The sequence below is a fragment of the Lathamus discolor genome, chromosome 4, assembly GCF_037157495.1.
Source record: "Lathamus discolor isolate bLatDis1 chromosome 4, bLatDis1.hap1, whole genome shotgun sequence".
Lineage (NCBI taxonomy): Eukaryota > Metazoa > Chordata > Aves > Psittaciformes > Psittacidae > Lathamus > Lathamus discolor.
In genome coordinates, this window is record NC_088887.1 from 34,927,658 (window position 1) to 34,953,260 (window position 25,603).

General features: G+C 40.6%; 1 protein-coding gene and 1 long non-coding RNA gene across 5 annotated transcripts; one reads left to right on the forward strand and one right to left on the reverse strand.

Annotated features, from left to right (window-relative positions):
- Positions 1–996: 996 nt before the first annotated feature.
- Positions 997–19,759, reverse strand: ZBTB21 (zinc finger and BTB domain containing 21). 4 transcript variants are annotated; one of them, XM_065677013.1, is made up of 2 exons: positions 19,608–19,759; positions 997–9,305 (listed from the first exon to the last, which is right to left on the reverse strand). In XM_065677013.1, the coding sequence occupies exon 2, from the start codon at positions 9,290–9,292 to the stop codon at positions 6,116–6,118; it is 3,177 nt and encodes a 1,058-aa protein (XP_065533085.1). In that variant the 5' UTR covers positions 9,293–9,305; positions 19,608–19,759; the 3' UTR covers positions 997–6,115. The 4 variants fall into 4 exon arrangements, 3 of the variants coding, with proteins under 3 accessions (XP_065533085.1, XP_065533086.1, XP_065533087.1); XM_065677014.1 differs by lacking the exon at positions 19,608–19,759 and adding an exon at positions 18,697–19,081; XM_065677015.1 differs by lacking the exon at positions 19,608–19,759 and adding an exon at positions 12,002–12,022.
- On the forward strand, positions 19,451–25,254 carry LOC136013315 (uncharacterized). Its single transcript, XR_010612220.1, has 2 exons — positions 19,451–19,808; positions 20,433–25,254. It is a non-coding gene; the product is annotated as an uncharacterized LOC136013315 (long non-coding RNA).
- Positions 25,255–25,603: the final 349 nt, after the last annotated feature.

The following is a 25,603-nucleotide window of genomic DNA, read 5'->3' on the forward strand; positions in this document are numbered from 1 at the left end:
TTACGTCAAATATAGGTTGCATGGTCTCTAGAGCAGGCATTTTCTGTGAAGCATTTGAGCAGATATTAGTCTGCTCTGAAACTAACAGAGAGAGGACTGTATGTAGATGTTAACTGGATGCGGAACGAGCTGGAGGAGTTCCTATGCAGAAAGGAGAAAGAGGGAGCCAAACCTCTGGTGATTTCTGACTCCGTGAACAACTTAGAGAGCAGCTCTCAGCCCTCTCTTTGCCTTTTCCACAGCTCACCTAACTTCTGAAGTGCAGCTCTGCCCTGTGTTTCACCTGACCTATTGCCCCACTTACACTGACAAGATAGTACACATGCACACACTGGGATGTCACGTGCTGGGGTAAAAACCATAGGTAACTGCTCAGCACATGCTCTTTATGTAAATCTTGTCCTTCCCACTAAGACCATTCTTTGCTACTCAGTCAGTGATTTTTATGAAACCTGTTAAAGTTTAACTCCGGAGACGTTGTTTCCTCTGTTAAATGTGAATGAAGTTGGTCAACGGGTTCAACCAAACTGCACAAAGTACAGGCATTGCGGAGGCCAAGAAGTTGAGAAAACTGGCCTAAGAGTTCTCAAACATACATCTCATTTACTTTGAAGAGAGGCCTAGTAAACCCTGTTCCCAAAAGAGTTTTCTGCATCATGCGAATCCACACACGGGGTTTTGAAGAGGGAAATACATGCAGCAAAACTGCTTTTGATGAGACCACTGCAAATTACCATAAACAATCCTGTGTATTTGCAAGCATCTGGCTTGATCCAGTTTTAATGAAAGAGAGACTCAGTTGATGTAACCTTGCTTCCAGACAGTTCCATTCTGAACAGGAAGCAGAATCGAGGCCATACTCAAGTTTTTAAGAGGTTGTTTAGAGCAGTTGGTTTTTTTGCATATTCCAGTAAAATGTTCAGTGGGGCATGTACTAAAACAAACAAAAAGCCATTATTTTAGTGATGTAAAAAAATACCATTTACATCCAACAAATAGATCAAAAGATGTTCTTTTATAAACAAAATTCCCATCCCGCAGACACAATGGTATGTACAATAACATCACACTTTGCCAAGAGATTCCAGTATAAGACACAGTAATTCAAAAGAAACAAAGTGTAAGTTTATTGGGCGCCAACATTTCTTAGTCAAGATCTAAGTAAAGAAAACACACAGTAGAAAAAGTTGTACAAAGCAGCAATGGATTTACATTACATTAAAGAAAAAGTTACCCTAAGCTATTAAGTCTCAGTCCTAAAAAAAGTAAAAAGCCATCCTCAGGTATTGAACGGATATAGAATGACTGTAAGGTATACAGGATTATAAAACCAGCTTCTTCTGTCTTACCTCTATAATCCTTTAAAATGACAAGTGATTTTGTGTAACTGGAAAACTCCATAGCAAATATATTGGGTAATTCAAATTTCTAGAAACTGTAAGAAACTATTCCTCTGTACCCAAGCACTAAAAGTGATCCCATTTTCCTGGCTTTTTTTTTTTTTTTTAAAGGGACACTGTCAAGAATAAGCCTTAAAATGTGCACTTTATATGTATTTTGCATGTTACATTGCAAAAGATAGTTTGTTCTGGTTTTATGTACTTATTTTAATTAAAGATGCTGCTGCAATAGTGGGAAGCTTGCGTCTTTAAAAGGTAATCTGTATGGCTGAGGAACCAGAAAAGCAAAAAATGGATTGAGTCCTTTATTCTGGAATAGCGAGAGAAAAAGCAACATGGAAAATAAGTTCAACCCACAGAATTCAGATATATTTTTCAGACATCCTTGCAACAATTGAGGATGCCAAAGCAGCTCGTTATGCCTCAATTCCTGGTTTTAAATTCTTTGATTTTATTAATATCAAGTATTCTTAATACAGATAAGTACATTTACTGTATACAACCTTTCTCTTGATAGTGTCCCTTTATATACAACAGTTATAGTACAGTTTTCCACAAGTCATTTTAAATAAACAAGAATCAATGACATTAAAAAAATACTATTAGGCTGTGTTCAACAAAAACAACAACAAAGTTTTTAACACTGACTCATTAACAGTAACATTAAGAAAACCCAAACAAACCCCAAACCCTTAAGCTTGCTTTGATTTTTATCTAAATCTTCTAGTAGGAAAATGTAAACAATTTCATTAAACAGTACAGGCACCTGCCAGATTACAGGCTCATGCCAGATATTTGCACCCTCACTGTTTGGTGCCAAAAAGTTAGGCATAGTCTGTCCTTATCGCATGTGAGTAACTTCTAGTTTTACCACTGGAAGCTTGGAAACAAAGAGTATGTGTAGCTTCAGACCAAACCTGCGTGTCTTACTTGGGGAAAAACAAACATCAGACAAAAAAAAAATATCTACTGGATGTCACTAAAAGGCCTGCCTAAACAGGAAATGCAGGAAAAAAGACTTTTAGAGCTGTGTTTTGGTTCATGGATAAGGCTACATCTCCCTTCTGGAATACATAAGACAAATTCTAGTGTCACCCACTGCTTCAGCAGGTTATCTGCCCAATTAACGGTCAGAGGATGTTTCACTCCCCCTTACAAAAAAATCCCCCCAAAGTAAAGACTATCATTACTGGTTCATGTCCTTTGTTTTTATAAAACTACAGAACTATACCCTAGCTGTAGGTGCAGTCTGTAGGTAGAGGAAAATTAACTTAGAACTTTTGGTTCTGTACCTATTTTCTGCCATTGCTCTTTCAAGGTTGATCATGGTCCCTATTTACCAAAGAGCTTAAGCACATGCTTTAAAAAAATTAAGACTGATCTTAAAGGAACTTAACCACAGGCTTGGACACTTTGCCAAAACGGTGCCTGAAAAGAAAAAAAAAACCCAAATCAAAATATGTTTCATGGCTCAACCCTGCTCCTCTTAAATGCAAAAAATGTTTCCACTGTATTTCTACTGAAGCAGGATAGTCCTCTGAGATTTATCTGACAGATTATAAAAATAGCAAAAAAATGAATAATTAAAGATTCTAATCTATATATTAAAACATCTGCACATTCCTGTCACAAAATTTAAGAAAAGAAGCAAACCATTTTTTATATTTAACAAGACCTCTAACTTTGTGTCACTTTAGCACACAGCTAAAATATTAAACAAAATATGATGAAGACAGGCTTTTGTATCAATAAATTTGCCTTTTATTTTGGCTGAGGCCAAACTAGACACTCTTCAAAAGACCTTTATTTATAAACAAGCAACTAACATTTTTTTCCATAATTTAAGTTTTAAAACATATATTAAAGTTATATAAGTGGAAGCATATTTATTCGGTATCCTCCAAAATAAACACTTCTATCAAGGGCTTTTTAAGATACTGTATAAAAGCTAATAGAAAACCACAACTGCTATATAAATATCTCCTATTTAAACTTCAGAGATCCTGAATTCCTTTATTAAACAACAGGGACTGAGTTAAAAAAAAAAACACAACAAAACCAACCCACACAGCTCAAAAAAATTTCAAACAAAAAAACCCCAAACCCCAAACGCTTAGAAAGAGGCTACTTCGACCAAAATATTTTATGTATCTTTTTATAACACATAGTGTACCAGGAAAAACGTCAAGGTTCCTTCAAAGCTGTTGCACAAGCTTTTCATTTAAGTGTGTGAAATTTATCCTTGTATTACATAGCAGAATTCCAGTTGGAAGTTAGATGATTATGACACAGCTGACCTAGCTGCCATCTTCCTTCAGAAAGCACACCGATTTTTAAAGGCTACATATAAATTTGCAGACTGTTGTGTAGAGGAATCATTGGTGAAAACTTAGGAACCATTAAAAAAACCCACCATGATTATATTTTATATGCACAGATTTCTTAAATGCATTTAAAGGATACTGAGGGAAGCTTTATGTTTTTCTGATTTTATTAAACCAGGTGAAGTGCAATAAACTTGTTCTGAAATTATTTCTGGTAAGAAAGAGATTTAGTCTTAATTAGGTGAAATAAAAAAGTCTGTAACTAGAAATGTCACTATTAAACAAGTACCTTGTTTTAATTGCAATGTCACCAAAAGAGTTTAACTGATATTCTAACAAATTAGCGTAATCATATTCAGGTATAATTTGCCTGAAAGAAGACAAAAAAAAAAAGAACAACACGTGACTATTAGAAGTGCTCAGTAACAATTTTAAACAAAAACGAAACAGAAGAGACTTGAAAGCAACATTGCAATATTTCGGTAGCTGAAAAAACATTAGGGGTCCATCCTGAGCCAATTCTTTTAAATTTAACTTACAGGAAAAATAATGATAAAAAACTGTGTGCTCTGATACACTTGGGCTTTCACTGAGAAAAGAATCTCCTCCTGCATGTGCCTAACTAAGGATTCGCATCCTCAGATTCTTAGGAGTTACATTTGTGCTTGATTTTGCTAAATCTTGGTATCAGCTTGCAATTCTTCTTACTTGAGATGCTGAAATTAAAGATTCTTTCCTGCTTCCCCTGGAACTCATGACCAAAATCCTGTTGCTTTCAGCAAACACAGACTGGACTCAGAGTATGTAGTGTGGAATGCAAATCCCTTCTCCCAACCCACACAGGGTAAAGTTGGTCAGGATCATAAACACTGTTTGCATCATTTACGTTCACTTTAATTCATCACCACTCCACCAAGTTTAAATTCTAGTAGAAGAAATTTTCACCGTTAGTTTCCCACCTACTTCTGGGTAAACATTTCTTTTACTTACAGAATAATTTTGGACCCTTACTATAGCTTCTGGTAAATATCAATGATCTCATACTAAACGCTCCAGTTGATTTGAGGTAAAATAACGGAACCACACAGAATACCTGCATCCCATAATTACCATGATTTTCAACAAATCAGAAAACTGCAACACAGTATCACACATGATAGAAAGCGTCAGAAAGAAATATTCTATGCATTGTATTCATAAAATGCAGTGATTGTAGTGTGATGCTTTTTCCTCTGCTTTGAGCTGGATATGTATGCTTAATACAAATTTCAAATACATACTTCTTCATTTATACAGGTGTCTATATAAATATTTACATTTTTAGTTTATATTAAAACATATCTTCGTACTCATGGCCAAGCTTATTACTCTGTGTAAGAACAGAACTCATCTTCTGTCCCTTAATGAGCTCTCTTTTTTTGATTTAATAGTTATACATTCCTTTGTAGTTAGAATTACAAACAGTTGTACAAATAGCGGAAACAAAATTATGAAACTTGTCTGACATCCATTCAATCTTATTTCATACTATAAACAGTACCATTTGCATTATGATGGCTGTTAATACAACTTCAACTACCAAAGTATCTATAGTAAATTAGTCTTTGGACATTATAGAAAGTAAAGTACACCCTCCCACCCAATTTTCCTTAGAAACATATAATTAAATGGCTGAAAGCAGGCTTGCTGCTACTTTTTATATAAAATCTTAGTAATAATATTGCTGACTTTCTATTTTAATTTGCACAAGTTCCATATAACAAAAAAAAAAACAATCCTATGTTCCCTTAAAATATCAAACATTTGTATCCAATAACATAAGGATTACTCAAACTTGAGGTTTCTTTGTTATTGCTAAAGGTTTCTAAGACCTAAGTCAATACAGCAAGACACTCCATCCAATTCCTCCCTAACTGCAAGTGCATGGCAAGTATTTATATGGAGCTCATGTGTTGATTTCTTAAAAAGAAAATAAAATAATGAAGTTGGTTACAGTATTTCACTACTATAAACTCACAGTTAGACTCCAAATTGTTGTTACTCTTTCATTTAATATATAACTTTATATATAATACACACGCACACACCAACATCACAGGATGAAGATCCATGCATACAATCCAGGTGTGATCGCATTTCAGCGTTAAATGAAATAAAAATCATTCTGTTACTGTTAGATCCCAGACCACAGTATTTTAAATTACTCTGCTTTCTAGCTACTAACCAAGTTAGTTTACCTTAATCTTCAAATCCAAGCAGCATCACAAATTCCAAATTTTTCATCATCCTTGTTGTCACTTTGATCCTCTTGAATTTCTAGTTTCTATGGCATACATCTGAGATCCTGAATACAGCCTCCAATGAACCAGCTCTTAAACTTATCTGTTAAAGCTAATTGTGTGTCTGTTCATGGCTCCAAAGACTAAAAGCAGTCTTGAAAGTCCTATGACAGAGTTTGCACATGTATTGTCTTTTGAAAGTGATTGCTGAGAGTGGTGGAGCATGATAGAAGAGCGTATCTGACTCCTGTGGTACAAACAATTTTTCAGTAGTAGTGGAGCTTTCAGATAAGCCTGTTGGACTATCAGGCTCCAAAGGCTGGATTTTGGGGAGGGGTGGGGGGGGAGGTAAGGGTGGGGGTGATGGAGAATTAGCTGGTGGACATATCTCAGGCTCCTTATTTGTGGACTCCTCCGCGGCCTGTGACATATGAGACTGGAAGTGACTCCACAGCCGGAAGTTGGTTCGGAAGGCCTTGTTACACACGTGACAAATAAATGGCTTCACAGAGCATAAGAGCTCTTGGTGACGCTCCAGCTGTTTGCGTACAGTGAAAATCTTCCCACACTTTTCACAGGGCCACAAACCAGCATCTTTGTTGGAAACTACTTCCTTCGGCTCCCTGCTCGTTTCAGTGACCTCATCCTCTATATCATCTGCAGGCTCTTCTTTGATCTGAATTTTAAACTGCTTGGAAACACTCAGGTCTTCAGGTAGGCACGAGGAATCTTCAGAATCAAAATTTATTTGTTCTGATGAATCACTGAACACACCATCTTCCTTTGCAGTAACAAAATTGTTCATTTTATGGGATTCCGCCTGAGGAGGCAATCTTGATGAACTAGTTATTTCACCATTGTGATCCAGGATAGGTAAAGAAAAGTTCTCTGATGGAGCCATTGTGTTTTGATTATGAACTTCAACTTGATGACGCCAAATACTAAAGGATGACTTAAAGGTACGCATACACTCAAGACAAGTAAGCTTCTTGTATTCACACTTGCTTTCATGCTCATGCTTCAGCTCTGGAGAAGAAAATCTAAGGCTGCAGTAAGGACAGACAGTAGCATTTCTACAGAGTCGCTCATGATTTCCCTGTTCAATAAGTGAAGAGAGCTTAGCATTGCAAAGACGGCACTGATAAACCTCTTTGTTTTCTACTGGATTTTCAATATGAATATGATCTTTCTGCTTAAGAGCCTTATTTCCTCCAATTGGTTTCTCCCCTGGGTGCATTTTTATGTGCTGCTTAAATTGTGAGAGGAAACGAAACGCTTTCCCACAATAGGTACAGATATAGGCTCCTTTGGTTCTCGATCTTAAATTCCTTTTGATGACTTGTTGTGCTTGTGAAGCAGACTGTCCCTGAAAACCTTGCTTGCCACGCCTTAGTTTAACGATTAGAGCCTTCTTAATTTCTCTCTCTCTCACTATATCAATCAGTTTTCTTTGGAATTTTTCATCCAAAACAGCATGCGAACTGGAAGCTGGTGAGGGATTCTTCACAATTCCATGTTGCGTCTGGCAGTGCGTCCACACTTTGAAATTTGTGTGAAATCTCTTGTGGCATATGTCACAAGCATAGGGCTTCTCTGGATTATGATACATGTTAACATGACGATGAAGACCTGCTGTTGACCTGAAAATTTTAAGGCAGTGCTTGCATTTAAATTTTTTATTTGGTCTTGCTTCTTCCAACTCACTGTATTCATCTTTACTGACATCAGAATCAGGAAAATCAGCATCAAGGTGCATAGGGCTTGAGCCTTCCTCAAAGTTATCTTCTGACCCAGGAGAACCCTGCTCATCTGCCTTCAGTTTCTTGAATGGTATTGTTCTATCCGCTTGAAATCTCCTTTTTGCTGGAAGGCTACTTGGTTCCTTATGATCATCCTCAGCTTTAAAAGAAAAGTCTTTATTTGCCAATGCTGAAGCATCACCCACTGTAACTCTTATTATTTCAGCAGGATCTGAAAGTGGACTGCTAGGTTCAGTTTTTATTCGCACCTCTGTGAGAGGAGAAGCAACCTCCCTATCAGTTGACTGAGAGGCACTGAAAGACCTAAGGCGATGTGGGTGTATTACCTGTGGTTTTTCATCTACGACTAATTTCTCTGATGACTCTTTCAAGGATGACTTTTGAGATACAACATTAAATGTCTTCTGGGAATCATTAGTTCCCGGTGAGGAGGACGATGATACCTGTGAAGGTTTTAGGTCAACAGAAGGTGAGTAAATGGGAACCTGGCTGTCCATGGACAGTGATCTTCGAAGGAGACTTTTTACAAGTGGCCCACTTCTGTCAATACTTTGGTTTTCTGGACGAGATCCACTAGATGGGATTACTAGCCCTAACTTTGAGTAGTATAGCAAATTCCTGTCTTCACCTTGACAACTTCCTTTTCCTGGCTCTCGCAACAAAAATGTAGATTCTGATGTACCACGCAGAGACAAGACTGGTGGGCGCGATCTTTTTAATGACATCTCTGTAGCCTTTCCTCTTAAAAGCTGACCACTGCTTCCTGGTTCATCGCTTGCACTTTCTTTTTCTGCTAAAGGCATTTGAGGAAGTACTGTGTTCCTTTTCAGTAAACCACCTCTGCTCTGATCCTCCACAGTTCCAGAAGTCTCATGAACCTTGGTATAGCTCACAGGACCTTCTTTCAGCCATCTCCTTTCAGTCAGTGACAAGTTGTGAAGGGTTTCAGCTGGTTTTGTTACTTGTGGTCTACTGCCAGTTTTGACAGCAACAGAGGATGAAGGTTTAGAAGTATGGCTTAAATCATGTTGTGTTTGATTTATACCTTTCACTTGTGCTTCAATTCTATTCTGACAGACAATGACACTTCTCTTCTGAGAACTACTTTCATCTTCATCTTGATACAGTATTTTTTTCATAGGGCAAGCAGGAAAAGGAGCTTGAGGACTCTTAGAAACAATGTTTGTAAGAAAGGATATTCCAAGACTGTAGCCCAGTTCTTGCACAGCTGCAAGACTGCCTTTCTCAATGAACAAGGATGAAGAATAAATGTAGTTTAACACATTATCAAAAGCATCTGGCTCACAAAAGTCAAGTTGAAACACTGACTGAGACTCATTCTCCTTATTTGTGAACAGAGTCTGGAAGTATTCACTGCTGGCAGCCAGAACGTTTTTATGAGCTCGAAATTTCTGATCTCCTACAATGAGAACAACATCACACAGCTGTCCCTTTAGACGCTCCTCATTCAGTGTGCTTAGAAGTGAAATGGCATGCGCTGGATTTATGTAATGCAAGAGCCCCTCCATGATTCTGATGTTTCTGAAAAAGAACAACAAAAAAGAAGTTGTAGGTTGGCTCCTGTGAACTGTTGTTAGAGACTAAACACACCTAATCCCTCTGTATTTCATAAACTGGCTAACCCAACATCAACAGTGCTGAAGAAAGCATCTTGTCTGGAGGAAAGCTATGGGAATTAGAATAAAACTGTTACCACAGGCATGAGAAGAACCACTTCATGTGCCCGCTTTCAAATGCGGTGATAAATACTCATTTTACAACAAAAATACTACACCTAACTAACTGGTGGACTGTGTTCTCTTCCAGCAATACATCTGTCCACATGATGGAACAGTTCGATCCTTTCACTATCATCTTCTCAGCTTTAGCTTTATGAAGATCTATCTTGACAACTACATTGATAAACTCTTTGAATCAGGTATCTAAAGTTCAGTTACGCCAAGCCACCTTTCTGAGGTTAAGTAACCCTGTCAGTTTCCTGCTGACTAAACAAATTAACAGGATTTTGTTATCATTTTTAATAGGATGATGGAAAGAGCAATACTGGGAAGGCAGAAGGAAGCAGGGTTATTGTCTGTAATCTAGATTCATTCATCATGTTTGCTTATGCTTAATAAGTATTGTTAATATATACTTCTAGCTATCAAATATGTCACTTAAAACTGCACTGACAGGATGTGGTTTCTTGGAAATGACACAATTATAACTGAAGTATCCCTGCATTGCTTTATTCTATATTAAAAGCAATCAGACAACTGAACTCTGTTTTATTCATTAAAATAAGAGCACTTTAAGCCCACAACCCATAAAGTTGAGGAACAGTTATCCTCGGATGCATCCAAGAGTACAATAAGCACAAATTAAACTGCAGTACAGAAATCTCCATTTCCATATGCTTCAAAACACAACCTGCTCCTTACTGCAGGATGTCGCAGTAACTCAGTACACTGCTCCTGATTAGATCTTAACAAAAGAAGAGACTGAGGTTTTAAGTTGGTTTAAACCATGAACTTCTGGGACACAGCTTTAAATTCGTATTATCTGTATGCATGCACAGACATGGAGAAATCAGCAATATCCAATTTTCTTTTCTCATGGATGCTGTTACAATTCTGTTCAAATTAACCTTTAAGAATTTTACACTATCTTCCTCCATGGTGGTAGTAAAACAATCCAGTGATGTGTCTGATTGAAGCAATTCTCTTCTTTCACAGCTGATTTGAGAAGCTACTCTTTAGTTTATAATTTATACATGATGTATGCCGCTATTCATCAGCTCACACGGAAAACTGACAATAAAAAACAATATTAAGAAGCTATAACCCTTTGATTAATGAGGGTGGTAAATCTTACAACTAATGGATGCAAGTAAGTGATCGAAACCTAAATCAGTGTTATTGAGAAATGATTCATCTGGGATGCAAGTTGTAGCATAGGATATGGAGGTAACAGATGAATGGTACGCTTATGAAAGAAACTTGAGCTGAAGCAGTATTATAGCGACATCCAACAGAAGCCATACTTCAAGAACACAGTAGGAAAGGAATATATTAGTCAAATGTTTTGAAATATTTGAAAATATTTCATTTTAATCTGCTTTACCCAGGCCTTGTGTTTTGTGTAAGACACTCACAGAGTAAACACCATGTAATTATTATGTGTTCCTTACAACAGTCCATCATAAACCAGTAATGCTATTAGTAGAGACAGGTGTAAAGTCTGCAGGTCTAGAGCAGAATCCAAGTCACACATCCTTCTTCCACATTCTCCTTTTTATTCACAGAACACCTTCAATTTATTACATTAAGTAAGACAGGGATAAGCATCCCACTACAATCCTCCCTTTCATTCTCAGAGCAGTCTCTTCTGTGAGGTGAGGGAGGCAGAACTCTTTTGTACAATATAACTCTGTCACTTTAACAGTAACCAAGGCTGCAACATACACAAATGGCAAGGGACCAAATTAATCCTGCAAAGGCAGCATTAATCCTGGAATTTCCTAATTCAAGTGTCTGACTTTCAGCTGAACAGCCTTTAAATGTAACAGTCAGAAATAAAACAAGCTATGACACTTCAAGAACCAAACCAGAACTGGTTTGCGGAAACATTTTAAGATGTTTACACAGATCAACTGAAAGCCTGAAATACTTAGATACAAAAAAACCCCAAAGACTACCACAGCAAATGTACACTGAATTAGAATTTTACTATATGAACACTTTTCAATAACAAAGTTGATCAAAGACTGCACACTGCAGTTCAGTCCTTCAGCTCTGCCAGTACAAATATTTGCAGGCATGTTTTACACTGCAGATCAGACAATAAGTAAAAAACCCAAATACTGTTTCTTTTCCAATGCTGGTCAATTTTTACATTAAACCACAATCTCAAGAACAATTGCATTGGCATAACTGAAGAGGCAGCAAATGGTGGTAGCAGAGCAGCCACGGGAAGACAAGAACTCCTTGCAAGTTTGTCTTCACAGTCAATGCTTGGCTCCCTGTGCTCAGCCGGACACAAAAGGTGTGCCTAGCCTGTTATCTGCAGACAACAGAACTATGGCAGTCTCTTGAATACTAGATGTGATTACAGGTGTTTGAGGACTCATACTTCCTCAGCCAAAGATTATTTTGCCATTAACTACCTAAGGTCTTTCCTCCAGATAATCTGCTTCTATTCTCTCCAACCATTTTTTTCCAGCCGTCTTTGCTACTCACTGGAAACAAAGCTTTTTCCTCTTCAATTCAATGATGTATGGGTGACATCAAGGAAACAGTAGGAGCAAACAGAAAAATCTCCCATTGTCTGTGTTCAGGTGCCACACACCAGCAGCTGCTGGTCCTCAGGAGGAATAGCGACAGCAAGAGTCTAGACCCAAGAAGGGCGAGTTCAGCTGGAGCAATGCAGCCTTCCTTCATGAAGCCAAGAAGAGATTTTAGTATCAGTCTTCAACAGCCCTCTCTACTGATCTCAGCAAATGAGATTTCAGAAACCTAAGTACCAAATTTGGTGCAAGATTATTTTATTTTGGTTTTGAACAAGGATAGAAAAAGACAATTCTACTATTTCTGACAAAAAGAAATTGCTCTTCACAAGCAAAGAGTAAAAAAGCGTAATCTTTGGCCCAGCATCTTACTGATCTTCAACATACACCTGCTTTTGAAGTGGTACTTCCCCTTCCTCTCCTCCATCCCTTACTATCACGTCATCCTCCCAGCCCTGTGGTACCCTTCTCTTCCTTTCACCATCTCTGCTGCTCATTTGCCCTCCCAGTAAGTTGGTTCAGCTCCCTAAAGTGAAGCAGGAAACAAACAAAATCAATCCAGCTTTTTAGATCTTTTTGCTATTTTATTGGTTAGGAGCTTAACTAGCTCACTGAGAGGTCAGATAAGCACCAGAGTTGCAGCAAAAGAAGACAAGAACCTACCCATTCTTTGTCAGCAAGTGGTTCGGTTCAGTCAGCTCTGCCCATCTGAAACTTGACCTTAAGAAGCAATGAAGTGACTGATGCTGAAATCTTACTGGTAGAATTAGGCAGGTATTTATGTGAACAATTTCAGCATAACAACTTGCACTTACAAATACACAAGCGACTGAAATAAGATGTTGATGTTGCCTGCTGACTTCCATTACAGCAACATAGCTGTCAGCTAAAGCTGTGTTAACAGCATGTTGGGGGTGGCAGTGAGAACCTGAAACACTTAATGAGATGCAACGCCACAGCAAGGAGGCACCAGGGCTGTAAGAATCTGCAGCTAGAAGCAGAGAATACAAGGAAGGAGGAGGAAACACAGAAGATACTGGCAAGATTGGGGACTGAACAGGGGTTTCAACAGAGATAACGTACACAAGAAGCGTGGTGGGAGCAAACCCACTGAAAAACACAAAGAAACATGGATTATAAGAGTCAGTCAGGAAACACAAGTGACTTCCTGGTGTATCCCCATGTAAGGCGGGAATATTGCACTCAGTTGTGAGTGATTTGCACAGGATTTGAAGGCTCTGACAATTCACATGCTGCTTCAGACACAACAGGGGAAAAAAATGTTCCATTACTCACCATGAGTTCAGATACAAAAGGAACCTACACTGCTTAAACTTCTACTCAAGGATCATATGTTGGATTTTATTATGTCAGTTTGACAGCAGTTTATCAAATGCCTCTTCTCCCATCAACAGCCTTGGCAACACAGATACTCTCCTATGGTCCATGTATATATATTTACACACACTCCCTGCTACACATCCCCAAAAGCTATATGTGAAAGCTCCAAACCTGCAGAGCAAGATTGTTTGCACTTGTATGATCTTTTTCTAACCAAATATTTGAGTAATCTCTCATTGCAAGTTTGGGGATTCAGTCTTTCTAAATATGATTTAAATGGCTATCACTGTTTTTATTGCAGATAATACTGCAAACTTTCTCCATGAAGACAGATTTTCTTTCTTTTCCAATGGGTCATCAGCAAGGAGACACTGGTATGAAGACAGGCATAAAATCAGATAAATAATGTATTTGCTAGCTTGTGAAATTGATGTATTAATTTTCAACCATTCATCCTTCACACAGAAAGGAGCAGAAATTTAGAGCGCAAAGGAAGAAATTCTGTAATATTGTGCAGTCCCTCTATTTTGCCCCCCACTAGAGACACAGAATTAACAGTTATCCTAAGAAATTATCTTCGAAATTAGAGGCTACTTTTCACACTCAGTACCCTTAGTTCTGCGAATTGACACTCAAAACAGCTCCTTCCAACTTGCAGCAAACTACAAGATGTCAGAGCAGCACCACAAAGTTCCACTGGTCCTTACTCTTGTTTATAAACAAGCGGCAGCTAAGAGTGCAATGTCATTTTACTCTCAGTCTAACCTAACCAGGGATTGCTCCTGCAAGGAGTAATTCATCTCTCCTCCCCCACCAGGGAAGGACTAGCTTGTTGTCAGATCAGCAAACTGATCCAGCCGGCTGCAGGATCGCACAGCCACTAGATGTAAGGGAGAGGGCAGGAATGTGCGCTCGCTGTGAGCTTTTCTGGTTCTTCTTGAAAGAGTCCATGAAGATTAAAACACAGCAAACACAGTTTGATAAAGTATTTATGCTTAGCCTCAGTGCCTCAACTGAAAGGTGTCTAACTCATCATCCAAATTTCTGTAAACTAAATCAAGGGACTAAGAAACTTAAAAAAATACCTTTCGCTAAAAATCCCTTCAGGTTTCATTCTCCTGAGTTTCATAACATTGCCATTAGTCTCCGATGTGGCAAGCCCAAAAGGCTTGATGGCTATACAACATAAACACCTACAAAAAACCTCATCCCCAGAAATATTTCATATGACTTTTTGGTAAGAGATACATGCAATTGAGAATTTGAAGACGGGGAGACACACACCAAACATATACACATATATTCTTTCTCCAGGTTGACTTTATTATTTTTCTGGTTATGCTGAGATACACTTACCAAACTGAATAATATTCCATCATCTGCTTTACTATATAAGCCACTTTTTCCCTGTTTAACTGTCCCAATTCACAATAAACTCTTGTCTACATACTGCTTTTGATTTTGCTGGTATAGTGAAAATGACAAGCTCTACTTGTGGGCACATTTCTATTAATATAGAGATGCTTTGTACAGGCAAAGTATATTTTAGATTGGAAGAGAAGCCAATTATATGGCTATAAGGTACTTTTCTATCAACAGAATTGTGTTTACGCTAAGATTCCTGTAAGAAAACAAGGGATTGGGGGAAAAGTCATGCACTTACTCAGAAACATGCAAAACTAATATAAAACCTGAGCCTAAAAATTGCCAAGTGAGAAACCTAAGATTCAGGGAACGCAGGTATCTTCCACCCACTGTAGGGATCCAAAGAAAACGCCATTCAGCCATCACCTCCATTCAGCCAGTAGTAATTATGGGCAAGATACTGGGAAGACGATACTGCAAAAGGGGAAAGACAACAGCAATTTTACATGGGTTTTACATAAGAGATTTATAAGGACATGAATAGCACATGGAAGATTTTCAGCTTATTCAAAGTCCACGTGCGTTTGGAGGCAGGAAACGTCTCACATACCTTAAAATATATAATTAAAAATCCCCCTCCATGAACAAGAACACTTTATTCCTCAAAAGTATTTATGAGAAAGGAGCTGGTCCTGTTCTTACTGAACTTCCAGGGAATTTGGCCATATTTACCTCAATAGCTGAAAGACTGTACTTAGAGTTATACCCTGGCACAAATTAAACCAATTCCTTTTGGAATTACCTGACAGGTAAATTACATTGTGGCAAACAGTGATTAGAAACCACTGTATTTCTGCTGCTTTTCCTCCCATGTTTCTTACTTCAAAAGGACTTTTGTGAGGCATATTTACTATCCGAGTACACAATTTTTAAAAGATTCTGTGAAGATACTCACAAATGTATTCAGACCAGAACACCAAATAGTTCACCCCGAAGTACCTTTAATGCTTCTTAGCTCGTGGGCACCCGCTCCACTGAGAATAGTGGCACAATCCTAGTTCTAGTGTACTTTGGTGTCAGGCTTGGTGCCGGTCTGTGCATGAGCCACACAATGGTGGGGGGAAAGCAGTGGAACAGAGGGATGGGGAGTGAGGAGTGGCAAAGACATCCGCTGTTCCCCATGTAAGAACTGTCTCTGTGCTCACCACAACTTACCAAAAAAAGATTACTGAGAATGAACTGCAACCTAAAGATTACTCACACTGTTACAGTGCTGATGTAGGACAAACCATGGATAAGGACATTAATGCTCTGAGACAAAAAAAGGGAAAATACTTCTTCCTTTCCTCAAGACTGCAATTTAATTGTATATAAATTACTATGACAGGACAAAGCATTACAACATTTTTTTGAAATTATTTGGCCAAAGGATTTTTCCATGCCTTTTCATCACAGATCGTACGAAAGGTTTTGTACAACAGAGGTGTGTTCACTAAATCTCAGAGAGAAAAACCCCTCAACAATCAGGACTAGGGGATAAAATTTTATTTTGATAGTCTGTAAGGCTGCTGAACTGATGGTGGTAGTGGTGCAGGCAAAATTAGTTTAGAAAGGTGGAACTGCTGCGTAACATTTCCTTTCCTGCTCATAAAATATGCCCAAACTATTCTGGAACAACATAATATATAAAGTAGCCAATAATCAAAGGCAACAGATTGTTACTTTTTTATTTCACTGCTGAATGAAAGAAAATGTAAGAGAACTGTTGTCTTACATATTATCATTAAGAAAAAAAGAAGAAAAAAATACAGTACATAGACTAATATTAAATCTATACTATAAATATTTGGGGAAAGCAAATCCCTTTGCACAGAACATACATTTTAAAGCAGGGCATACTGCAGTGTTTCCACGTGCAACAAAAGATTTTGCTGCCTCTCAAGATTTCTTTTTCTTCCCTACCAAGCATCACAGATCATTAAACATAGTAGAGTTCATTATGAAACAGCTCACTTGCTCAGAAGTTGATAATTTCTTTTAATGAGAGCTGGAAATAGCTGCAACTGTGGTGTCTGACTCAGGGCATAGTACCTCCCAGTGCAGTACGAACCATATGGTGGTTACAGCCCAACTTCCTCTCCCAGCTCCTCCTTCCTTCACCCTGGAAGTCTACACGTGTTCATAGACCATACTTATCACTATTTCTCAGATAAAACAACTGTCAAAATCTTGACTACTGTTATGGGAAATTACTTGATGTTATTTTTATGGTATCTGCTTCACAGCTACTGAAGTTCAAAAAGAAACAACCTCAATATGGTAAAAAAAGCTCACGGCTTCCTGTAGAGTTGTCCTTTAAACCCAAACATCAGCATGCCTCTAATTTTAAGGAAAGTGTAGTCAGCACTACTATGAAGATCACAGCACCAACTATTTAACTCTCTGGATATCAGTATTCTCTAGCATCACAGACAAAAACATGAGCTCACAAACCCCAATCTCTTAGCGATATCAAGCTTCTAGTGATCTCCAGTGTTCTCAGACTGAGAAGCATGCTGAATTTGAGTCACCTGACTAAGTATCACCCTGCCACCAGGAACCTACACACTAGGAAAAGGAAGCGCAAATATCAACATACATCACACTGGTGTACAATTAAAGGTAGAATGCCAAAAGGACTTCAGGAACTTAGAATCTATTGCCTCTTTTTACATAAAAAAAGTGATAATAGATACTAAAGGATAAGTTACCTTATGCATTAAAAAAAAGCACCTAACTCATTATGACTTCAATCCTGTTTGGGATCACAAGGCAATATTGAAATTAGTGGAGGAGCAAGAATACCACTGAGAGCGAAAAATATGATCACTCATTCTCAGTTCTGCTCCCAAGGGGTCATCTTCACTCCAGTGGGCACAGGGGAGCTCACAGCTGGAGAACCCCATGATAAATTCTGGTTTGGCACACATCGTTGTAGCTGAAAACTCCACAGGTTGTCATTTGTGACATCTCCCTGAAAGTCCCTGCTGAGAACATGCAAATGACAGACAGCTCCTTAGATGTTCGCAGCATCTTTAGATGTCTGGGCTCCCTACAGGTAAACCAAACGTTTTCTTATGAGATTACAACCATACAGCATGTGGATAATAAAATTTCTGTCAGATGCCCTTCCACCACAAAGATGGCCACATAATTTGTGGTTTTTGCCAACAAGGTTTATAAAAAACAGTTGCTAAAGTTTGCTCAAAACTTCCCCTTAAGAACATCACCATAACCCTGGTGGAAAATTTTAGTCAAAGCAGTTGGTTTGTCAGTTAGTGCAAAGTCAGAACAGAACACTGTAACTGGCAGCATTCAGGCAACACAAACAAAAAGCAGTAGATTTACCTGTAATACACATCTACTACCCCTCATTTAGTATTGAAAACCTTGTTTTGTAAAAAATACACTAAAAAAAAATCTATATTCATATGAGCTTTTATCTAATATTAACTATAAACTACAAGATCCTCACCGTATGGAATTCACCACAATCTCTTCTTATACCTGCAGCCTACCTACTGCTTACTCCCACTGTAACTCCCACTACAACCGAAAAAAACAAACAGCTTTTAAAACAAGTGCCATTTCATTATTAAGAGCTTACTCAGGACAGAATGAGATTCCACAGTATTTCCTGCCTCAGTAACAACTCCTTGAAGTTTTCCTGCCGTTCGGTACTTCATATGAGCTGCGTCCAATCTGGACATACAGTGACAGTCTGGACTTCTCTGACAGCTGTGGCCAGGTCAAACAGCTCCCACAGCTTTCTCGCAGAGGCACAGCACATGCTGCTGTGCAGTCCAGAGGAAGGACTTTCCCGCTAAGATTACGAGATACACTTTTTCCTCATGACTAACACAGCCAAAGAGCACTTGGACTAGTCAAGCTACACTTTAATACCTGCATGTACTTATACGCCGCAGGAGCCTTGCTGGGATGCTTTCCGCCCTGAAACGCGCAGGCTAGCGCGGCTCTCCCTTCAAGACACACCGGGGAGGACCTACAGCACCGAGACGCAGCCCCCCTGGCTCCTCTGCCATGTTTCACAGCCCAAGCCCGGAGCCGGCACCTGCCCGAGGGCAGCCCCACAGGCGGAAGCGCCGGCAGCCTCCGCGGCGCCGCGTCCCGGCGGCTCCTCACGCAGCCGCCGCGGGGCGGCGGGGCCGGGCACCCTCCCCGTGAGGCGGCGGCGGCGCCACCCTCCCGCCCGCGCAGGTAGAGGTGGGCAGGGGGGTGACGACACCAGCGGGCGGGCGCACGGCCACTGCCTTCCCGCCACCCCACCCAAGCCCGAGCGGCGCGCAGGCGCAGTTGCGCGGAATCCCGCGCCCGGCAAGGACACCGCCGCACATGCGCGCAAAGTGAGAGCACGACCGCAGGCGCCCCCCCCCCCCCAGCCGCGCCGGCGCAGTTGCGCGGGATTCCGGCCGAGCAGGGAGGGAAAGGGGCGGAGGAAGGAGAGAGGGTGTGCGCCACACGCGCGCGACGGGCAGCCGGAGCATGCGCAGAAGGCAGCCCCCAGCGAGCCTTATGCGGCCGGCGGCGGCGGACACCCGCCGCTTCCTCAATGAGCAGGGAGCATGCGCGGGGGGCGGTGGGGAGTGGGGGGGGGAGGCGAGCGGGAGGCGTTTCGTAACCGACGCATGCGCGCGGCGCGGCTCGGGGCCCGCAGCCCCGCTCGGTGAGGGGGGAGGGGAGGTAAAAAAACCACCACCTCAGCGTTACGTCAGGAAAAGACGCCTTTGTACACGGGCAGCCCCGCGCGGCGCGGGCAGCCCCCGGAGCGGGCGCGGCGCGCGGCCGTTACTCACCCTCTCCGCCGCCGTCCGCGCCCCACCCCTGCTGCCCCCCTGACGGCGCCTCCTCCTCCTCCTCACGGCTCAGCCCGCGCGCGCTGCTGCCGCCGCCGCCGCCGCCGTGATTCCATCCATCTTGAATTTGACGTCATCCCACACCAGGGATGAGGTCATCGAAGGGAACGCTCGTCACGTGCGCGGCGCTCCGATTGGCCGGTGGGGGAGCGGCGGAGGGGCGGGGGGGGTGGGGTGTGGAGGAGCCGTCGCGCTAGGCGCGGCGGCGGGGAAGGCTAACGGGGAGTTAGACGGGTACGAGGGATTCCCTTCACCCGCCGCCTGCTCCCCCGAGAGGTACCGGACGGGCGGGAGCCCTCACACGGGCTCATGGGCCATCGGCGCCGCGTGGCGGGGACCGTGACTTAACGCCTGGAGTCCCCGAGCGCGTCTCCGGCTGCCGCCCACACCCGCTTCCCCACCTCCCCTGCGGGAGGGAGACTGAGGCGGGGGGGGAGGACACACACGGAGTGGCAGGGCCCAGTGTCCCCCTTGTGGGGCGGGTGGCAGTCGGGTTCGGTAGGGTGCTGCTGTGGTAACCCGTGCCCCCCCCCTCCTTGGCCTGGACCCTGTGTGCTGCGGGTGGGGGCTGCAGGGGGAAACCCGGTGCACCTAATTTAAGAGCCTCATATGGTGTGGGTTTGGAAGGGTTTTTTGGGTGGTTTTGATTTTTTATTTATTTTTTTTGCGGGTGGGGGTCGTTGATTTGATTTGGGGTTTTTGTTTGTTTTGGTTTGGTTTTGTTTATTTTTTAATAATTCTAATCCATGTGTTTCTAAAATGCAGGAGGTGAAGGCCCAGCTCAGTATATGAAGAAGCACTGTGCCCACTGGCACGCACGTGGCATCTTGCCTTCCAGGCCAGTCCACTGTTCCCTGGAATTAGTAGGGGCCCTGATGGACCTTTTGTAACTGCTGTGCTGATTCGTCTTGATGTGATTTGAGGATTTATAATGGACGTTATCATCCCTTCAGGCTTGCTTCTCATTTGATATTACCCACTTTGAGTTAAATACCTGAATAGGGCTTTATGTGCTGAAATACAAATATTAAAATAGAATTTAGAATTACAAGATTTCCCTTGTTTTTGTTGAAGGATAATCTGTCCCATTATCTTTTCATTAAGTATGAATCAAATTTTAGAGATTAACGTTAATCTGCATTATGAACGCATGTGCGTTTTCAAAGTGGGCTTTTAGATGTTCCACCTAAGTTACAAATGCTCTGAAGCAGCTACTAGAATCTGTGTAATGTGTTTAATGCTGCCTTTAAACATCTTTGCCACATTTTTGTTGCCAACAGCAATGGCAGCAACAGTAGTGATGTTCCTCAGTGGGTCCCATTCCTCTCCCTTCTCCAGGTATATTTTTTTGTCATTACTGGCTCTTTTGGTGGTTTTGCCAACTGCCTCTAAAGGCAGTGGGGTTGTTCAGTCACAGGTTTGCACCACTGCTGCTTCTGTTCCAGCACGGGGTAATGGGTTCAAACTTAAGCAGGGGAGACGTAGGTTGAGTATTAGGAAAGAATTCTTTACTGTGAGAGTGGTGACGCACTGGAACAGATTGCCCAAGGAAGTTGTGGCTGTCCCATCCTTGACAGTGTTCAAGGCCAGGTTGGACGGGGCTTCGAGCAACCTGGTCTAATAGAAGGTCTCCCTGCCTGTGGCAGGGGGTTGGAACTGGATGATCTTTAAGGTACTTTCCAACCCAAACCATGCAATGATTCTATGAGTGTGGCTGTGTGATGAGCCAGCACGAAGCAAGCCGCTTGATTTCACCTAGAGTAGTTCCATGATTGTGTTTGTTGTGCAGAAACACAGACAGCTGTGTTCCAGAGGAACAACAGGACCTACAATGCTAATGGGAACAAACAAGAAGGAAAGCAGTTGGATATGTTTGCATAACCAGTTTATAGAGACACTGCCCATGCTGTTAGTGAAGCACTTCTGAAACTAACCTGAGCTCATAAATCCAGCAGGGCCCTGCTGACTTTTTTTCATATGCACTCAGTTGTTTCTCAGCCAAGCAGAAACAAACTGCCCTTGCATAATTATTTTCTTGTCTGCACTTCTCCAAAAGGGCCCATGTGACAGATGGAGAACCTCTGTACTGGAATTACCCTGCTGAAAAAAACTGCCCTTTAAGGTGTACGCACACACAGGTGTATAAGTGTGTCTTACTGCACAGTTATTTGTTATCAGTATTTTTAATTTGTCAGTTTCCATAGTGAAAGTACACGTGTAAGAAAGGAGCCCATGCACGGGCTTGTGTAATACTGGCAACAGATAGCAGGTACTCTCTGTAGTTCTTAAGCAGATGATTTGAGATAGTTTTAAGCATAATTCTGAAAGGTTTTGTATTCCGAAGGGACAGAAGACTTAGTCTGACTATATTCCATAGTGGGGCCTGACTTGATACTATTCAAGTTGTATGGATGCCTTAATTCCCTGTAAAGCAGATTTTCCTTGATTCTGATGAAATCTAGGCAAGGAATTAATGCTATAGAATTGTTTGGGGTTTAAGTTTTCTTTAAGTAGGTTAATTTTGTCAAATACGCCATTCACATTATTTGAATACTTTCTTGTTCTTCAAGAATAGCTTGTTTATGAACATTTTTTTTCCCAAACATTTCTAATTTTAAATGCTCTGATGGAGTGCTGAGTTTGATGTATTTTTCATTTCTATGAGTGCAGTTGCAGCTGTTATTACCAGATGCATGTTTGTTGAGTATAAGGTTTGTTCCATTCGCAGTATCCAGTAGCTACTCAGATCAACTTTTGATCATACTTGCCAACAAGCTTAATCACTGGAATTTTGTTAAAGGCTAAACCCCTGCAAAATGTGGAATGTAAAGCAAGCTTTTAAAGCATATTTAAAAATATGAATTAATAGACATGGATTTTGTGAGAAAATGTGCAGTATTAGAAAATACTAAACCACTTGCATTGGTTGTATATGTGAGAATTTACTATTTTTGTGGTACAACTATTGTACTATAGGTCCAAGTTTTGTACTCTGGACAGTTTATTTTTCTTTTCATGCTAACGTTTGTTTCATTTTTGTTATAAAAATAATAGGAGTGAAGTCATATCCTGAAGCTAGGCTGTCTTTCTAGATTTGTAGTTTCAGCCCTTTTTGATGTATAGACCCCTAAAAATTTCTCAGTGAATATTTAGACTTTTTTGTGATTAATTTAGAGCTAATGACATCAGGTTATTTTACAGAGCCTTGGAAGTGTCTCAGATACCTTGGTGCACTCCTGTGTTAACAGGAAGGCTTGACAGAAAAAAAAATTGGTTTTGGGAAAGGAGATAGATTAAAGAAGAAACACACCTCAGAAGGAATGCCATGCTGGCTAATTTTGCTTTGTTTTGATTGGAGAACCTTGGTTAGGTACAGATGTTAGAATTTTTCATCTTGGTAAATTTTCTTTGAGCCTTGTGTCCATACAGAGGGGTCCATTCTGTTCTTTGATAGCTTTAGGAATATGTGCTGCTGCTGCATCCCCTCTTCATCAGCAGCATGGCTTTTCAAAGCCTAGGGTTCTCCCACAGCTGCTGTAACAACAGGAATGCAGTACCCAAGGGACAGAGAGTTATGTCTGACTTGTTTCCCACTGAAAACTCTGGAATTACTGTTGCCAAGGACATATTGCAGAAGGAGATAATTAATCTCTAAGAAACTGCCTTGTCTCTCAGCTGACCTTGAAAATCTTACCAGTGGAGCAAATGCTAATGCTTCAGGACATGATACGGCTGCCATCAGATACCAGCTTCTGTCCCGGAACTTCCAAGAGATGAAGTGTTGTCACTTGTGATCGCAGAAGACACTTGAATGAACCAGTTCCTTTCAGCTACTGGTGAATGCAGTCAGTCTTTCTGGAAACACTGAAGGTCTAGCTTTGATTCCAAATAATCTGCCAAAACTTAATGACTTGCCAAAACATAAGAATTTTCTACCGGTTTCTGATTGCTGACAGCTGTGCGTGGAAAAGGGTGCCTCAGTTTTTGTGTTTTTCTTTTCATAATATGTTCGCATGTAACCTCCCATAATGCATGCTAGCAGGTAGAACAAAATCTCACTTTTTCTACCTAAAACCTCTCACTTGTTACAAAAGTACTTGCCAGTATTCAGTGAGACAACCAGGCAGTTAGGTACACTATGGGAGTGTTACAAAAATCACTGTGTTCCCATAACCAGTGTGAAACAAAGTACACAGACAAGACTCTGAAGGTTTAAATTTCTTACCAGGAAAATAACTGTGGCACACTATAATGTAAAACTCTTCTAATTCCTGGTATTGCTGTTTCTAAGTGCCAAGTCTCAATATTTTTTTTAGTTGTCACCCTCATTCTTCTGCAAATAGCACAATCTAGTTAATATTTTCCACTCAGAATTCACATGCTGAACGGCTCGGATAGTTTGAGATAAATGCTGCCAGACACGACAAGCTTGATAGCAGTTTTCTAGGGCAATATTACTACATAGTAGTAAATAGGTACCAACTTAAACAGGTGATAGTTCCACAGGTCAGACAATGATTCAGAGAAAAATATGCTGCAGTTGTTAAGGCACATGTTCTTTAAACAGGCAGATGGTCATGACACTATCATTGTTTAAAAGAATAATGTATTTTCATTTGCAACTAGTAAGCCATTCATGGGTACTTAAAAAGATGTTGATAAAAAGCTGCAGGAGCAACTTAAATACAAAATCTGACACAGTGCAGCAGACAGGGCACAATTTCATGTTATCAGTTTTCACAGCTCTGATTAACTTCAGCTGGAGTTCAATGTCTAAGTCTTCTAAAAATAAAATCCTCAGTATTCTGATTACAGTGGAAGTGTGTGAGCCAATGTTAAAATAGTGGCTTTGATTTCCTACTTAACCAGTGTGTACATCCTGGCCTTTCATTTGAGACAAACTGCATGTAAAGAAGGAAAAAGCAAATGGAAAGACAGATGATAGGGCAAGTATATACTAGGATACTGTCTGTACGCTAACTCCAAGTAAGGAAGAGCAAAGGAAGATGAAGTGTCTTGTGCTTATTATAAAAAAAGGAAGGCTCAGGCTTTTGTTCATGTTTAGCAACGTTTATTTTCAGGAAAAACAAATGGGATGATTGTGCAAAATTTCACGTCAGTACAATAGATACGTTTATCATCCTGTTTTCCTGAAAATGTGGCTTTAGGGAGCGACTTTCTTGGCAGAAAGCAGTGTGATTGTAGCCTTAGTTCTCTAGAAGGTTTATATAAGTGAATCACAGAGAGCACCAAAGAGCTGCTAGTGCTGTGGTATATTGTAAAAGTCAGCTTGATGCTTTCATTCCTCAGTATCAGTCAGACAGTTTGGCCTCAAACAACAATCTGCTGGGGTTAGAGATTATGCAAAGATGGATAAAATTTTCAGCATTGCAGCAAGTTCATTTGTGTTCATGCTTTGCTAAGATGCTGGAAGAAGGAAGAAGGAAGACTACCCAAAGTGTATGTCATGTAGATTATTTTTCTTGTCAGAAGATTGTATCTGAATGTTAGAGGTGATTTGTGGTAAGGTCTCATCAAGTACAAAAATGCAACAGTTAGGAAATAAACCTATTGGCTTGCTGAAAAACTGTGTCTACATTTCTCTGATTCATCAAATAGTGCCAGAAATGTTATTTCTAGGTGGCATTTTTTTGGTTTTGCAGTCAAAAAAGCTGAGTTTTTTGTTTCTGCAGGTACTATACCTGAGGGTGCTGTTGTGTAACTTTAGTAATTTCATATATGAGACTAACATGCTGATTCCAAGACTACAAAATAGGTATTTCAAGGAGATGATGCAATTTATAATGGCTTTAAGTTTATTCTTACGCCTTTCTGTGGCTATAAAGACAGGCCCACAGTTTGGGATGAGGAGCTGAAACCTACTTTCAGGCAGTGAATACAGAAATACTGCCCTGTAAAGCCATGGGTCAACTTTT

What these genes read in the sequence shown, in the direction of transcription:
- ZBTB21 (XM_065677013.1), bottom strand. Translation starts at nt 9,292, where the DNA reads ATGGAGGGGCTCTTGCATTACATAAATCCAGCGCATGCCATTTCACTT.